The sequence below is a fragment of the Hordeum vulgare genome, chromosome 2H (genome assembly GCF_904849725.1).
Source record: "Hordeum vulgare subsp. vulgare chromosome 2H, MorexV3_pseudomolecules_assembly, whole genome shotgun sequence".
In the NCBI taxonomy this organism is placed as follows: domain Eukaryota; kingdom Viridiplantae; phylum Streptophyta; class Magnoliopsida; order Poales; family Poaceae; genus Hordeum; species Hordeum vulgare.
In genome coordinates this window covers 82,081,854-82,098,113 of record NC_058519.1, presented here as the reverse complement: position 1 = coordinate 82,098,113, position 16,260 = coordinate 82,081,854, and the positions used below count along the sequence as shown (strand labels likewise).

Here is a 16,260-nt window from a genome sequence, read left to right as displayed (position 1 = left end):
TGGCAGGGTGCAAGCTTGTGGGGCCCACAGGCACCCCTCCACTCATTCCAGCTCTCAGCCTCTTGTTCCACCTCTAGAAAAAATTGTTTCGCAGCTCAAACCCGTGTTCTTGCTCATTTGGCTGTGATTTTCGATATCCTTGCTCAAAGCACCATTCTCTGAACCGTTTTGGGGAAATTACTCCTTGGTAAGTGACTCCTCCATTGGTCCGATTAGTTTTTGCTCTAGTGCTTTATCCTTCGCGAATTCTTGCTACCTTGGTGACCCTGTTCTTGAGCTAGAAATGTTGATTTTAGTTGGTCCCAAGTAGTTTTAGTGCGTGATACGGTCTCTAGGCACTAGTGGGAGTAGTTGCTACAAGGTGTGGTGGGTCTTTATTCACTTTTCTCTCGAACTTCAAAAATTTCAGCAAAAGGAAATTATGTTCAGGAGGAAGTTTCATGGTGGTTCCTCAAGTAAGAAGGGTCCTCGTCTCTCTTTTCGGGAGCCCGAACCTTTTCAACTAAGGGACGCACCGGTGCAACCATGTGAATGGCCTTCCGATGAGTTCATGATCGAAGCAGGTTTCAAGGATGAGTTTGATACACTTGTCCGCAATGCCGGGTTAGAAGAATTCCTCTCAGATAAATGTGAATAGTATGCTATGATCACTGCCTCTTTCGTGCGTAGATTTAAATTCTCAGTTGGCATGACTCATCCATACTATTTGATCTGTACGATAAATCATATACCGTGGATCTGGAGGATTTCAATAGGATTTGCCAGATACCCGATGGGGTAGTGTTAATGATCCTCCTAAGTCTTCGGTCAGAGACTTTGTCTCCAATATAACTGTTGGAGAAACCAAAGATATCACGCAAGCCACCATAGGAAGCATCCATTTCCCTGCCTTGCACTACCTTCCCTCTTCATAGGTAGGTGCATTAACGGCAAGGGTGCACATTGTCACAAATGCGCTTCCGACCTTAGTATACTTAAGAGCGCAGTAACAAGTGACAGGAGCTTCAATATGGGGGCTATAATAGCAAGGAGGCTGAGCAAAAATGTCAGTGAGGGGGATTTCTTTGGTGGATTTTATGCTACACGCTTAGCAAATTTTCTTGGGGTATCCATCCGTCCAGAAGACCCTCCTCTCCGTACAGCCTACCTTGATCGTGTCGCTCTAACACGCTACCAGTTCCTTGAGAGAGATCATGGATCCCTCCTATACCGCTTGATAATTAACCGACAGCGTGTTTTCCATATTACCCTTCCTGCTCCTGCTTTCTTTGACTTTCAGGTAAAACGAAGATACTACATTACCATAGGAGAGGCAGAGGAGTATGAGAGGGAGGCGACTGCTGCTCGACTTCGTGAGGCAGCTATTCAGGCAGTGGCTGTAGCACTCCCGTATAACACCCATTATGACTTTGGGTTTCGCCAGGACCATCCTTGGGAGTAGACCAACCTAGGCCAAAAGCCTAAGCTTGGGGGAGTACGTGTTCTCACCGACTTTACATTCATGCTTATGCTTTCACTTAGTTAGCCGGTGTTCACACTTTGCCACTGTATTATCCATGCTAGTTTATTTTTGTTTTCTTGTTTTGTGTCCTTTTGAGAAAACCCAAAAAGATTTTTCTTTCTTCTTTTGCTTGTTGGGAGCTTTCCCGTGTAAATAGTTTTCTTTTTCTTTGGGTCAAGGTAGAAGATATTGGTTACAATGTTTATTGGTTCTTGCATGCTTACCTGTTTAGCTTTCAAAGAGCCATATTATTTCGTCTTCTCCTTTGTGTTTACCTGCATGCTTACCTGTCCAATGCGCTTATTATTGTTCACATCGTTCGATCGTGCAAATGAAAGGCAACAATGATGATATATGATGAAGTGACTGAGACTGAAAAGCTGGTATGAACTCTATCTATTTTGTTTTTGTAAATATGACTAGCTTGTCGACCCAGATTCAGCTTTGTTGTGAGAGAACCATGTTTGCAATGACAACTTAGAGATCATAGTTTCTGATGCCATGCTTATTTAACTGAGAGCTTATAATGGTTTGTCTTGAATGCCAACATAGATTTTGAGATGACTATGATGTAGTATGATAGGATGGTATTCTCCTTTGAATGTTTCAAGTGGCTTGACTTGGCGCATGTTCATGCATGTAGTTGAAACAAAATCAACATAGCCTCTATGATGTTCGTGTTCATGGTGATTTATATCCTGTTCATGCTTGCATTCAATGTTAGTCAAACTCATTGCATCTTGATGACTGTTGTCGCTCTCTAGTTGGTCGCTTCCCAGTCTTTTGCTAGCCTTCACTTGTACTAAGTGGAATACTACTTGTGCATCCACTTCCATAAACCCCAAAAGTTTGTTCCATGAGAGTCCACCATACCTACCTATTTGCGGTACCTACGTGCCATTCCAAGTAAATTTGCATGTGCCATTCTCTAAACCTTCAAGAAATAATCTGTTTTGCATGCCCGAACCGCTCATGTGGTGACAGGGGGCTATTGGTATCTTCCATGCTAGGAGTGTTATCCTCGACATGTGTGTATTCACTGTCATTCACGAGAAAGGGGCCGGTATTTGGAATGCCCAGTTCCACGCTTAAATCGAAAACATAACTGTAAAACAAGACTCCCCCCGGATTGATGTTAGTATGGACGGTACCTGAGGATTCGGCTAGCCGTGGAGTGTGATTGATTGGTGGTGGGGGAGTTAAAACTTTACTTTTCTGTTTGGGAACCGCCTATAGCATGAGTAGCATGGAAGATATTGAGAACTCTTGTTCATTGCGTTGACAATGAAAGCATGCCACCCAAAATTATTATCTCTGTTTTCAAAGCTTGAGCTCTGGCACCTGTGCAAAGCAATGCTTCCCTCTGCGAAGGGCCTGTCTATTTATTTTCCTGTTGAGTCATCCTCCTCTTATATAAGCACCAATTAGAGAGCACCTCTGTCATTTTTATGCTTTGCTTTTGATTGATATTGACTATGACTATGAATGGATCTTCGTTGCTATGAATTACAATGTTTAGTCAGCCCTTGTTCTTTGAAAGTGCTCAAGATTTATGTTTTGCGGTCTCAGAAAGAGCTAGCGAGATACCACCTATTCATATTGCTTCATGCTTGTTTTGATTGAAGTGTTGGTATTTGAAACTCATTATTATTTGCTCGTTAGCTGATTATGCCATTGATATTAGTTTACTGTGAGACCTTTGTGCCATTTGCTTATGTGGTTAACTTGTGATCTTGCTGCAATTCTGGTTATGAGTTAGACATAGTTGCAACAACAAGATCAAACAGAGTTTGTCAAAGTTTTTCTTTCTCTCTCAGTTTGTCAACTGAGTTGCTTGAGGACAAGCAAGGTTTTAAGCTTGGGGAGTTGATACGTCTCCATCGTGTCTAATTTTCCAAACTCTTTTGCCCTTGTTTTGGACTCTAATTTGCATGATTTGAATGGAACTAACCTGGACTGACGCTGTTTTCAGTAGAATTGCCTTGGTGTTATTTTTGTGCAGAAATCAAAGTTCTCCAAACGTCCTGAAAATTTACGGGGAGCGGTTTTGGAAAATAAGAAAAATATTTGCGCCAAGTTCCACCTCACGGGGTGGGCTAGTGGGCCACAAGTCGTGGCTCCGCCACCACCCCTCGTGGTGGCGGTGGGCAGGCTTGTGGGGCCGACACAGCTCTGCCGCCCCCAATTCCAGCTCTATAAGATCCCTTTCATCCTAGAAAAAATAAAAAAGAGAAGTTTTCGTCGCGTTTACGATATGGAAGCACCGCCACCATCTGTTCTTCATCTGGTGGGCAGATCTGGAGTCCGTCTTGGGCTCCGGAGAGGGGAAATCGTCGCCATCGTCATCATCAAGCTTCTTCCCTCTCCAATTCCATGAAGCTCTTCGTCGTTCGTGAGTAATCTATTCGTAGGCTCGCTGGGCGGTGATGAGTAGGATGAGATCTATCATGTAATCGAGTTAGTTTTGATGGAGATTGATCCCTAGTATCCACTATGTTCTGAGATTGATGTTGCTACTACTTTGCCATGCTTAATGCTTGTCACTAGGGCCCGAGTGCCATGATTTCAGATCTGAAATTATTATGTTGTCACCAATATATGTGTGTTTTAGATCCGATCTTGCAAGTTGTAGTTACCTACTATGTGTTATGATCCGGCAACCCTAGAGTGACAATAACCGGAACCACTCCCGGTGATGACCATAGCTTGAGGAGTTCATGTGTTCACCAAGTGCTAATGTGTTGGTCCGGTTCTTTATTAAAAGGAGAACCTTAATATCCCGTAGTTTCCTTTTGGACCCCGCTGCCACGGGAGGGACGGACAATAGTTGTCATGCAAGTTCTTTTCCCTAAGCACGTATGACGACACACGGAATGCATGCCTACATCACATTGACGAACGGGAGCTAGCCACATATCTCTCCGTGTTATAGTTGTTGCATGATGAGTATCATCCAAACAAATCACCGACCCATTGCCTACGAGTTTGTCCTACTGTTGCTACTGCTGTTACTTGTTTTGCTCTGCTGCTGCTACTACTGTTGCTACTGCTGTTACTTGTTTTGCTCTGCTGCTGCTACTACTGTTGCTACTGCTGTTACTTGCCTTGCTCTGCTGCTACTGTTGCTACTACTGTTGCTTGCTACTGTTGCTACTTGCTACTGCTGTCACTACTGGTTGAGGATTTTGTGTGTGCTGAGGAATTGGTTCTGGAGCAATTTCCTCAGGAGCATCTTCTTGATTTTCATCAGTGCTGGGAATGATTTCTTAATCAATTTTCTTAGTGGGAACAATGTCTTCAGTAGCTTTGAGCTTTATTGCTTCCTGAGGAGACAACTTATCTGGATTAGGAGGCAATTGCTCTCTTTGCGAGCCATTAGTTTCATCGAACCGCACATCTACAGTCTCAACAACCTTGTTGTGATAGTTGTTGAAGACTCTGTAGGTGTGCGAGTCCTTTTCATAACCGAGCATAAAACCCTCATGTGCCTTAGGTGCAAACTTAGAGCTATGGTGAGGATCTCTAATCCAACATTTTGCACCGAAGACTTTGAAATAACTTACATTGGGTTTCTTGTCTGTGAGGAGTTCATATGAGGTTTTCTTGAGGAATTTGTGAAGATATACCCTGTTGATGATATGGAATGCAGTGTTGATTGCTTCAAGCCAAAAGCGACGAGGAGTCTGATATTCTTAAAGCATGGTTCTTGCCATCTCAACCAGAGTCATGTTCTTCCTTTCTACGAAACCATTTTGTTAAGGAGTATAAGGAGCAGACAATTCATGAGTAATACCAAGTTCATCAAGATAATTATCAAGACCAGTGTTTTTGAACTCTGTTCCATTATCACTCTTGATGTGTTTGATCTTGACGCCGACGTTCGTCGAGGCCCTTGAGGAAAATCGTTTGAAGACTTCCTGCACTTCGGTTTTATATAAAATGATATGCACCCATGTGTATCTGGAATAATCATCAACTATGACAAAGCCATATAAAGATGCTGCATTTGTTAGTGTGGCATAATGAGTAGGTCCAAATAGATCCATGTGAAGCAATTCAAATGGACGAGTAGTGGTCATGATAGTCTTCGAGGGGTGCTTGGATCTGGTCATTTTCCCAGACTCACAAGCACCGCAGAGATGGTCCTTGAGGAATTTGACTGATTCGATGCCGATGACATGCTTCTTCTTCGCGAGCGTGTGCAAATTCCTTATGCCTGCATGACCAAGTCTTCGATGCCACAGCCACCCTTCTGAGGTTTTTGCTAGTAAGCAAGTGGCTGGTTGAGGACCTGTAGAGAAATCAACAATGTACTAATCCCCTCTTCTAACACCTTCGAAGACTTTGGATCTGTCAGATTCCATGATGACAACACATCTATATCTTCCAAAGATAACAATAGTTTGGATCTTGTCCATCACATGATTCTCCTAATGATGTGATCCCGTTATCAAGTGACAACACTTGTCTATGGTTAGGAAACCTTGACCATCTTTGATCAACGAGCTAGTCAACTAGAGGCTTACTAGGGATAGTGTTTTGTCTATGTATTCACACATGTATTTGAATTTCCAATCAATACAATTATAGCATGGATAATAAACGATTATCACGAACAAAGAAATATAATAATAACTAATATATTGTTGCCTCTAGGGCATATTTCCAACAACAATAATGAACTAGCTCTCATACCACTTGATAAAGGGAGGGTCCTGATTTGGTGGAGATAACTTTGACGATACGAATACAAACATGCACAACGTCGCGCCTTAGCAATCGCTAAACCAATCTCCAAGAGGTTATTGACCACGCCGGAACACAATCAACCTGACCACGAAGGTCTATTCCTGCAAGCAATCGAAGAACAAGCAAGAAAATGATATTGCAATCTGAATATTGCGAATATATATGAAGTATTGATAAGGGTGGGGATCCGAAAGCGGTCTTAGTCTGGTCGTTGGACACAAACGAAGTACACGAAGTTGCAATGGCTAAGTTATAACTAAACAAATCCCAAGCAAAAAGCTACTAGGTTGATCTACTTATATAGGATCAAGGGGTGGTGGCCAAGGAGGTGGGAGGACATCCCAAGGCAGCCTAAAACTAACCATAGGTCGTACAAAGCCTATGGGCCCAAGTGGAGGTGGTGCAACACCATTGGACTTGTTGTTTGACTTGGATTCTGGTGCAACGTCATTTTGTTTGGTCGACATTTCCACGCTCCGGACGAACTTGAAGGTTATTCCAATTGGGCCTGAAAGCCAGTAAAATCTACTTTGCAGCCCAAAAAGAATCACGCAATTCGGAGTCTAGATGAAAAAATTGAAGGCGTTTTGGTACACGTATGTTTGTGCAGTCCGAATCTGAGTCCAGAACGTGAAAGACTTGGACTCTATCTTCTCTTGGGCTAAAAGTGACGTGAGAGAACTTCTTGAACAGCAACTAATTATTTCCTTTGATATGAGAGGACCTCTTGAATAGCATCCAACCATTTCCTCTTCCCTTGTCATCACACGTGATTCATACAAGTGTTCGGCCATTCTGCATTTAGGCATAAAATAAAAACAGGTGAAGTATTTTTGTTTCGGATAACATAAATAAATTATTGCATGAGTTTTATCAGAAATCACCTCAAATAAATACTCATATGCAATGATTGTGATAATATCAAAGGTAATCATGTCCTCATCAATTTCCTCGACCATGTTGGAAACGGTGACGTCGGGCGTCGACTGCTCCTCCTATACGGCTTGCGGTGGGGCTGCAAATCTGCTACATCGATTTTGGGGAGGCATGGCTCTTGAGGGAGACGTCGTGGCGGCCATGGCGAGGTGCGGTGGAGCGGCGGGGGTGATCACTGGGTCAGGGGAGCCGTCCATCGGATCTGGTGGTGGGTGGCAGATGACGCGAGGCGGGAAGGAACATGGCATCGGGAAGTTCCACACAACAGTTGTGGGTACGCAAGCGACCATCTGCATTTTGCTCGGTCGCAGCTGATGATGCAAATTTGCATCACCAAGTGTCCCATTTTACGTCTAGAGCAAGTATGAGGTAAAGATCTTTGCATCTACATTCTTAAATTTTTTCTAGAGAATATGCATTATTTGTTGGGATCGTGTTTTTGAACCTTGGTGATGTAAGATTCGATTATTTTTACATTTACATCATCTATTAAAGTTACTATTAGAGCATCTACATCCGCGTACACTAAATTTAGCCACACAAACACTCGTGAACACGAGTCAGCGCGCCCGCGGACACTGACCGGCCACGTCTTATATTTGGTGCTTTACAAATCTTAGTACCTCGTATGCCATCCCCTAAATTCGTACAAACCATGCAAAAAACCAACGTAGTAGTCTAAACTACGCTTTTTCGTCGTCGAAGATGTCCACGACGGCTATGTCAAATGTTTAGTAGTTGAGTTCGACGGAGGGCCCCGACTCCTCTTCCTCATCCATATGCGCGTGCATCTCGTCGACATCCACAACATTCTCCGCCTTCGCCTCCTGCAGACGAGGGGCTTGCCCTCCGTTGTTGATTTCGGACGAAGGGTCAAGGATCGCATGTTGCTCCGCCTACTGATCCGCATCCCCATCATCCCCGTGTCCTTCCCCTCCTCCTCCTCTGGATGGATAAGGTTTCGTTGCCGGCAGTCGGCCTAAATAGCCGGGCTAGAGCACTAGCGGCCCGTCGGAGTGACACCATGCGGCGATGGAGAAGACACTCGTCGGATTGTTGGGTTTCCGAACGATTTCGTGTGGGACATTGTCGTCTGTCTGATGTGGCGTACATGCATGGTCGTGTCCATGCCTTCCTATATTCGCCCCATTTGGGGTTGGATATGAGGGGTGCCGATCAGCCCTGGCATTTGAGGCCCATTTGAGGCACCCGTGTGGGTCAAGTTTTTCTGACCGATCACTTACTCGGTTGTCCGCCCGGACGTTTGAGGTGGATTTGAGGCGCCCGACTGTAGATGCTCTTATAGCAACTCCAACGAGGTGACTCAAATAGTCCGCGTGTGTCAGTTTGCGTCGGAATGGACCAAAACAATAGCCCAACATGTCGGCCCAAACCCAAAAAGTGTCCGCTAGGTGCCTTGTGGGTACTTTTCACACCTAAATTTGCACCTGGTTTGTGTCCACACGGAAACGAGATGGAGGCACCACATTGCGGCCTCACTTGTCGGTCGTTCAACCACCTTCTCATGTCGTATTAAATGTGGCCGCCTACCTTGGTCCCGCTTGGCAATGGGTGGAAGCATCGGGTCGTTGTCCTTTTTTAACACGAGCATGTTGTGGGGTTCGGCCTCATCAACTTTCCTTCCTATGCACATCTGGCCAAACGTGCTCTCTCACCGGTGACATCAAAACCCTAGCCATCCTACCCATGGGTTTCTTTGGAAAAGCCAAGGGGAAGCTCACCCCCAGCGCCATCTCTGTTGTAAATATGCCCTAGAGGCAATAATAAATTAGTTATTATTATATTTCTTTGTTCATGATAATCGTTTATTATCCATGCTATAATTGTATTGATTGGAAACACAGTGCATGTGTGGATACATAGACAAAACACTGTCCCTAGTAAGCCTCTAGTTGACTAGCTCGTCGATCAAAGATGGTCAAGGTTTCCTGACCATAGGCAAGTGTTGTCACTTGATAACGGGATCACATCATGTGATGGACTAGACCCAAACTAATAGACGTAGCATATTGATCGTGTCATTTTGTTGCTACTGTTTTCTGCGTGTCAAGTATTTGTTCCTATGACCATGAGATCATATAACTCACTGACACCGGAGGAATGCTTTGTGTGTATCAAACGTCGCAACGTAACTGGGTGACTATAAAGATGCTCTACAGGTATCTCCGAAGGTGTTCGTTGAGTTAGTATGGATCGAGAATGGGATTTGTCACTCCGTGTGACGGAGAGGTATCTCGGGGCCCACTCGGTAATACAACATCACACACAAGCCTTGCAAGCAATGTGACTTAATGTAAGTTGCGGGATCTTGTATTACGGAACGAGTAAAGAGACTTGCCGGTAAACGAGATTGAAATAGGTATGCGGATACTGACGATCGAATCTCGGGCAAGTAACATACCGAAGGACAAAGAGAATGACATACGGGATTATATGAATCCTTGGCACTGAGGTTCAAACGATAAGATCTTCGTAGAATATGTGGGATCCAATATGGGCATCCAGGTCCCGCTATTGGATATTGACCGAGGAGTCACTCGGGTCATGTCTACATAGTCCTCGAACCCGCAGGGTCTGCACACTTAAGGTTCGACGTTGTTTTATGCGTATTTGAGTTATATGGTTGGTTACCGAATGTTGTTCGGAGTCCCGTATGAGAACATGGACGTCGCGAGGGTTTCCGGAATGGTCCGGAAACGAAGATTGATATATAAGATGACCTCATTTGATTACCGGAAGGTTTTCGGAGTTACCAGGAATGTACCGAGAATGACGAATGGGTTCCGGGTGTTCACCGAGGGGGGCAACCCACCTCGGGGAAGCCCATAGGCCTTGGGGGTGGCGCACCAGCCCTTAGTGGGCTGGTGGGATAGCCCAAGAAGGCCCTATGCGCCATAGGAAGAAAATCAAAGAGAAAAAAAAAGGAGGTGGGAAAAGGGGGAAGGACTCCTCCTTCCAAACCTAGTTGGATTCGGTTTGGAAGGGGAGGACTTCCCCCCTTGGCTCGGCCGACCCCCTTGAGGGTCCTTGGACCCCAAGGCAAGGCTCCCCCTCTTCCCCCTATATATACGGAGGTTTTAGGGCTGATTTGAGACAAGTTTGCCACGGCAGCCCGACCACATATCTCCACGGTTTTACCTCTAGATCGCGTTTCTGCGGAGCTCGGGCGGAGCCCTGCTGAGATTAGATCACCACCAACCTCCGGAGCGCCGTCACGCTGCCGGAGAACTCATCTACCTGTCCGTCTCTCTTGCTGGATCAAGAAGGCCGAGATCATCGTCGAGCTGTACGTGTGCTGAACGCGGAGGTGCCGTCCGTTCGGCACTAGATCGTGGGACTGATCGCGGGACGGTTCGCGGGGCGGATCGAGGGACGTGAGGATGTTCCACTACATCAACCGCGTTCACTAACGCTTCTGTTGTGCGATCTACAAGGGTACGTAGATCGAATATCCCCTCTCGTAGATGGACATCACCATGATAGGTCTTCGTGCGCGTAGGAAAATTTTTGTTTCCCATGCAACGTTCCCCAACAAGCTCTTCCCGAACGCCTCCTCTGTCGTTGCCGTCGGCTCCACGCGGCTGGCCATGGAGGCGGTTGTACATCCAAGTGCACCTAGGGAGCTGGCATTGGGAGTACCGGCAACCGTTGTTATATCCAGATGTTAACCTGCCTCACGATTGTCATCTGGATTCGCAGCGCATCCCCGTGTCAACGGTGCGGCGGAGGCACCAAGAGGAGGTGTGTCGGCGTCGCACCCTCCTTACGTCGGAGCAGCGGCGTCTCCCTACCTACATGTCGGACTCCCCCAACTGGGAGGCCTGGTTCGTCATGGAGCATGACGTCGCCGGTTGCGGCAGCGTGCAACTCAACCCCGACTACATACCACCGCCCCTAGAGGTCAAGCCAGAGGAGGAGGCGACCTACGGGGCCGCTCTAGAGGCGGCGACCTACGGGGCCGCTCTAGAGGCGGCGACACAACGCACCCTGGAGAAGAGCACGCGCGACGAGGAGGCCCTCAACAACTTTGCTGCTGGGGACTGCATCACCCCCTTCCTCACCGGCACTCCCCGAGCCCAAGGTCGAGTCACCGCCCATCGAGCCCGAGCCGGAGAGGTACGAGTGGATCGACTACCTCCACGAGTGGGTCACGACGCCGATTGTCGCACTGGGTGTGACGCCGGCTCAGCAGGCTGTTTACATGGAGCACTGGAGGCAGCACCACCTGGCGGAGGAGAGCGTCGAGGACGAACGGGTGATGCGGACGGAGTGCAAGGAGGAGGAACGTCGTGCTCACTAGGTACTGAAGGAGGATGCTTCGAAAAAGGAAGGAGTTGAAGCGCGCCCGTCTGCAGCCGATGGGGCAAACAACGAAGGAGGAGGCACATGTGGCATGGGAGACCAGTTTTCCATGGACAGGGCCGACGCCGGAGTTCGTCAACCTCATCGGACCGGGGAAGGATGGCGATGCCTAAGGCAGCACGCATGGGCCCCTTCCCTTATTTATGTTTAATTAAGTTTTATTAGTGTTTAAGTGGATTTTGACGGACGGTTGACCGGTCACTTAATATCTAAAGTTGGACAGATGCATACATTTTTTTTTATAGGTTAGCACGCAACAAAATGGGGCCAACGTTGAGGGCAAGTGCCAACCCAAACAAAATAGAAAACATAGCCGTCCGCTCAATTAACCAAAAGATAAAAAACAGGTAAAATGGACGTTCGTTTGAAACCCGTAGCATCAGATCGTCCGCGCACCGTCGTGCTCTGTTGTCAGTTTCGCATGGGCTACGGGAAACGAGTGTTGTCCTCCCTACTAGTCGACTCTTGTACCACGATTTACAGATTTTAAGTTTTCACAACACGCACTTTCGAAAAGAATGCTAAAAAAAGACTGCATTTTTCAATCCGGACCATGCAAATATCTTGGCAGTGCAGCGCAGCGGAAAAGCTCCCCGTCGCCTCGTCGCCGAGCACTACGTAGCACCTAACAACACATGGAGGCGTGAGTGCCCACCGGTGAAGGCGTGAAAAAGGACGACGATCCAAGCATACAAAAACGGCTGAGAAAATATCCAAACGCCCTACAAAATTGCCAAAACCCAACGACAACCCGAGAATGCAACCTGGTAGGTAGGTAATGGAGGCAGGCAAAAGCGCGCAGACTCCGCTACAGCATGCACTTTGCCAGTTTAATACTCCAATTTAGCATAGCACTTTCGGTTTTCTAGGAGTATATCCAAAAGACGGGACAAAAATATCCTTCCAGTTCGAGATGAAATGGCCGTCCAGTAGGGGAGCACTACACATACCCGGTCACACGAACCGGCGGTTGGTGGCGGCATGTAGAGTAGATGGCCGATTTTCAAGAGATTCCCGGTGCACATAAACAACCACGCCGCCAACATTTACAAAAAAAAAAAGTATCACCTGATTGTATAACACTTTGTACCATGTCAGCGCCTTACAAAACATATCAAAAACGAAGAGGGATGCAGCCACAGCCCACAAGTACCCTTTTTGCATCAAGGACTAGCTCTACGATTGTGCACAGCAAAACACCCCAGCTCTCAGGCTTTCAGCTATTCCAATCCTTCCATGTTCATTTAATTGGCTGGTGGCGGCACTTCCAAGGCGGCGTCTGGCAGCTTCTTCTTGAAGTTCAGCTGAGCCTGCTTCCTGGGCTTAGTAGGGTCTAACACAAAGCAGGGAGGTCATTTAGCTCATGGGTAGTGTGAGGGTCGAGTGCGGTGGAAACAAGTCCCAAGTACTAACCTGGTTTGGTTTGCTTGTTGGTGGAGATAACTGAAGACTTCCACTGATTGTACGCTTGTTTCTCCATCTTCTTGTGCCTTTTGTGAGTTGGTAGCTGAAGTTGCAAGAATCAGGCAGCAGCCACAAGAAGGATATGAAAAAGAAATGCATAGAACAGAATTGTAATCTACTGTATGTGACAAAAACCAGTGCCCACATGTTTAGCAAACGAGATGCTATAATAATTACTGGTTGCAAGTCTATGTTGCATGTTATGCAGATGCATTTGTTCTCACTTCAGTAGTGTCTTGCGGTTAATCAAGTAAGAGTATCAAACAATTATAGAATTATGCCATGAATTTCAGAAGTAACAATAAGAGTATAATATTTGAAAAGTAAGCAGCATTAAGCAGGTTCATACATCAAGCTCATCATCGTTGTCATCCCCTGATGATTCATCAGAATGATCGCTGTCATCCTCATGTTTCCTTTTGCTAGGCAAAACATCCAGCAGTTCTGCATAAACAATTGCAAATTACAAGCCGTTGGGCAAAATGGCAAGCGCCCAACCCGCATGCTTTTAGCACTGGTAAAATAAATTGTGTTATTCATGTACTATATGAAGAATGATTGCATCTAGAATAGAGCATGTGCAGATACCTCTATTCCCTTTGATGGAGGTTGGATCCTTCTTCTCCTTGGCTATCCCAAAAACATCAAAACAAAGGTCTCCCATGGATGTTGAAACCTGGATTCAGCACAAATAACGGTCAAAACAGGACAATCAAATAGCACCAATCTAAAACATGTAGATGCAGGAATGCACAACTGTATACAATGATATAACAATTGAAGTCCATTACCGTTGTAAATTCAGAGCTAGATGTACCACAGAGGTCAATTAGCTTCAGTTTGTCAACTTTGAGCTGCAGGGGAATTGAGGAAAGATTCAGTACTAAAAGCAGCAAATCATTTATACACCTCCAACAAGCATGCAAAGTGAACATTTTTTACTGATTCTGTTGTCACCTTATGCCTCTTTGCACATAAATAGAATGCTGCAGCAGTAAACACTGGCCGGCCAAAGTCCGTGCTGGAGCGGCGAGAAGGAGGCAATGCAGCCAAGAAACGCTCCTTGTACCTGAAACATACAATGTTAGCATCAGTACATCATTCAAGGCTTTGGGCATCAAAATCTTTGCATCCCAGGCCAATTGCAGATTCAGACATGTACGTCAGGTTACCCTTGCAGCACAATATAACTAGCAAAGGGAGCAGACTTACAGCGCCAGCCCCTTCTGCACGAAAGGTATCAACCTGACACAGCCGAACTGGATGCCCAATTCACGCACATCCAATGTCGTCCTACAAGAAGAAACCGCTCCATTCATCAATACCATTTACTTGCACGTACTGTATAAATCAGAGAAACAGAAATGCAATGTGGCTATACTTGACGCCAAGCCCATTCTGCAGCGCGTTGAACGATCTGATGTATGCCTTCTCCGACATCCCGCTCATCCGCACCGCCTCTGACCGATCAAATATCACCTGAAACCTACTCAAACATATCAGATAAGACAGCGGGTCAGATAGGAACCTCCAAATGGGCAATCCGTCGAACACCTAGAGAGCAGGCCGAACTCACTTGGTGGCGGCGATCTCGAGGCAGATGATGGCCTTGCACACCTCCCCCTGCGCGAAACCGGCATCAGAGACACGCACACCAGAGAGATCGAGGAAGGGGGAGCGAGTGAAGGAGCGGGTGCGGGATGCTCACGATGCCGAGGACGGAGGAGTCGAAGTTGATGTCGCAGAGGCGGCGGAGCTCGGCGGCCTTGCGCACGACGGGGCGGGACCCCGAGAGGCCGAGGCGGGCGGCGATCGCCGACATGTCCATGGCCGCCGGCGGTGGGTTGGTGGCGGGAACTGGCGCGGAGCGGGGGCTGGGGCGGGAGGGGGGGACGGTTTCGGCATTGGAGGGGGGAAATAGCGGCCGATCTGGTCGGTTTTCGGATTGTTTTGGCGGGGAAGGGAGATGACGCGCGCCGGGAATATGCTATTTTTCGCGCCTATGCGGCTTCGGGGTCGCGGCTTCGTGTGGGTCAATGTGTAGGTGGGTTTTGTTGCTGGGATGGGATGGGCTGCCTATATGATGAGTGGATCAGCTATTTATTAATGAATATAGTAAGGCCCAAAGGAATATACTCCCTCCGTCTCGTAATTTCCTTTCTGAAAATTTGTAAAGTAATTCCATAAATAATAATAAAGAGGGTGTCCATTTTGTCCATGTCGGTAATACTTTTTGTATAATATATGTCAATAATCATGTACATTAAAGTTTTATCTAACAAGTAAAATAAGTCTATGTAACAATCAATCTTTTCAGTGTTATGTGTAGCTTTGGACTACGGACCGCCTGGCAAAGCACATAAAAGGCCCAATTGTGATGGACGCGGATGTTTGGTCTATGGGTGTATATACACTTTATATGAAAACTAGCAAAAAAGCCCGTGGGTTGCAACGGAAAAAAATAACACACGTTTTGAACGTAATATATTTTCACATGGCATCACATTTGTGTTACCGACGATGGCCTCAGTGCTCACACAACGAAAACGTGTTTGAATATACAGTCACTCGGAATAAGATGAGAAATATGTTGTCTCTCCCTACGAGATTTTTCAAAGGTGTGCATTTGTGGTTAACGATATTTTTTCCTCCCAATTTGGTTTTAATTTAATGGATGTTTATTGCAATCCGTATGGTCGCCGGAAAGAGAGGAAAAAAAGGACCGTGCACTACAGATTAAGTTTGCACCAAAAATAATATTTAAGAAGTATTCAAGAGCTAAAAATAACATCCTATTTAGATTCTACACATTTTTTCAATCAAATTTCATATATAACATGTTAAAATCGGAGTTACGGTTTAAAAGATATGGATAATTTTGTTTTAGATAAAATATGAATAGATTAACTGAAAAGTCAGTTTTTTTTTGTTAAAACGAAAAAAACGTTTCGGCTGACTTAAATAGGGAGGGCGGATTGATTACCTAAAATAACAGGGAGTTTTCTGAAAAATGCAAAAAAAAAACGGTTCTGCTATGACTAAAAGATGGACTGCGGGTTGATTATCTAAAACTGTGAGGGCGCTTATGCAAAATGGCAGAAAACGATTCGTTTTGACTTAAAATTGGATTGCGGGTTAATTACCTAAAACTATGAGGACTTTTCTGCAAAATAGCCGACGACGGGCGACAGAAGCATTGCGCGCTTTATTATTAGGGGAGAATAATC

General features: G+C 45.9%; 1 protein-coding gene across 1 annotated transcript; it reads right to left on the bottom strand.

Moving 5' to 3' along the window:
- Nucleotides 1-12,621: 12,621 nt before the first annotated feature.
- LOC123429654 (origin of replication complex subunit 6) lies at nt 12,622-14,924 on the bottom strand. Its single transcript, XM_045113667.1, has 10 exons — nt 14,742-14,924; nt 14,610-14,656; nt 14,415-14,519; nt 14,246-14,326; nt 13,991-14,102; nt 13,825-13,887; nt 13,622-13,709; nt 13,383-13,477; nt 12,983-13,076; nt 12,622-12,902 (listed from the first exon to the last, which is right to left on the bottom strand). Exons 1-10 carry the CDS (start codon nt 14,859-14,861, stop codon nt 12,814-12,816), a joined length of 894 nt encoding a protein of 297 aa, XP_044969602.1. The 5' UTR covers nt 14,862-14,924; the 3' UTR covers nt 12,622-12,813.
- Between the last annotated feature and the right edge of the window lie 1,336 nt (nt 14,925-16,260).

Bases quoted from the DNA above. Each gene is read 5' to 3' on its own strand.
- LOC123429654 (XM_045113667.1), bottom strand. From the start codon at position 14,861: ATGGACATGTCGGCGATCGCCGCCCGCCTCGGCCTCTCGGGGTCCCGC. The intron at 14,103-14,245 runs GTAAGTCTGCTC...TGTATGTTTCAG, and splicing joins GTGCAGAAGGGGCTGGCGCT to GTACAAGGAGCGTTTCTTGG. The intron at 13,888-13,990 runs GTGACAACAGAA...ATTCCCCTGCAG, and splicing joins TATGTGCAAAGAGGCATAAG to CTCAAAGTTGACAAACTGAA.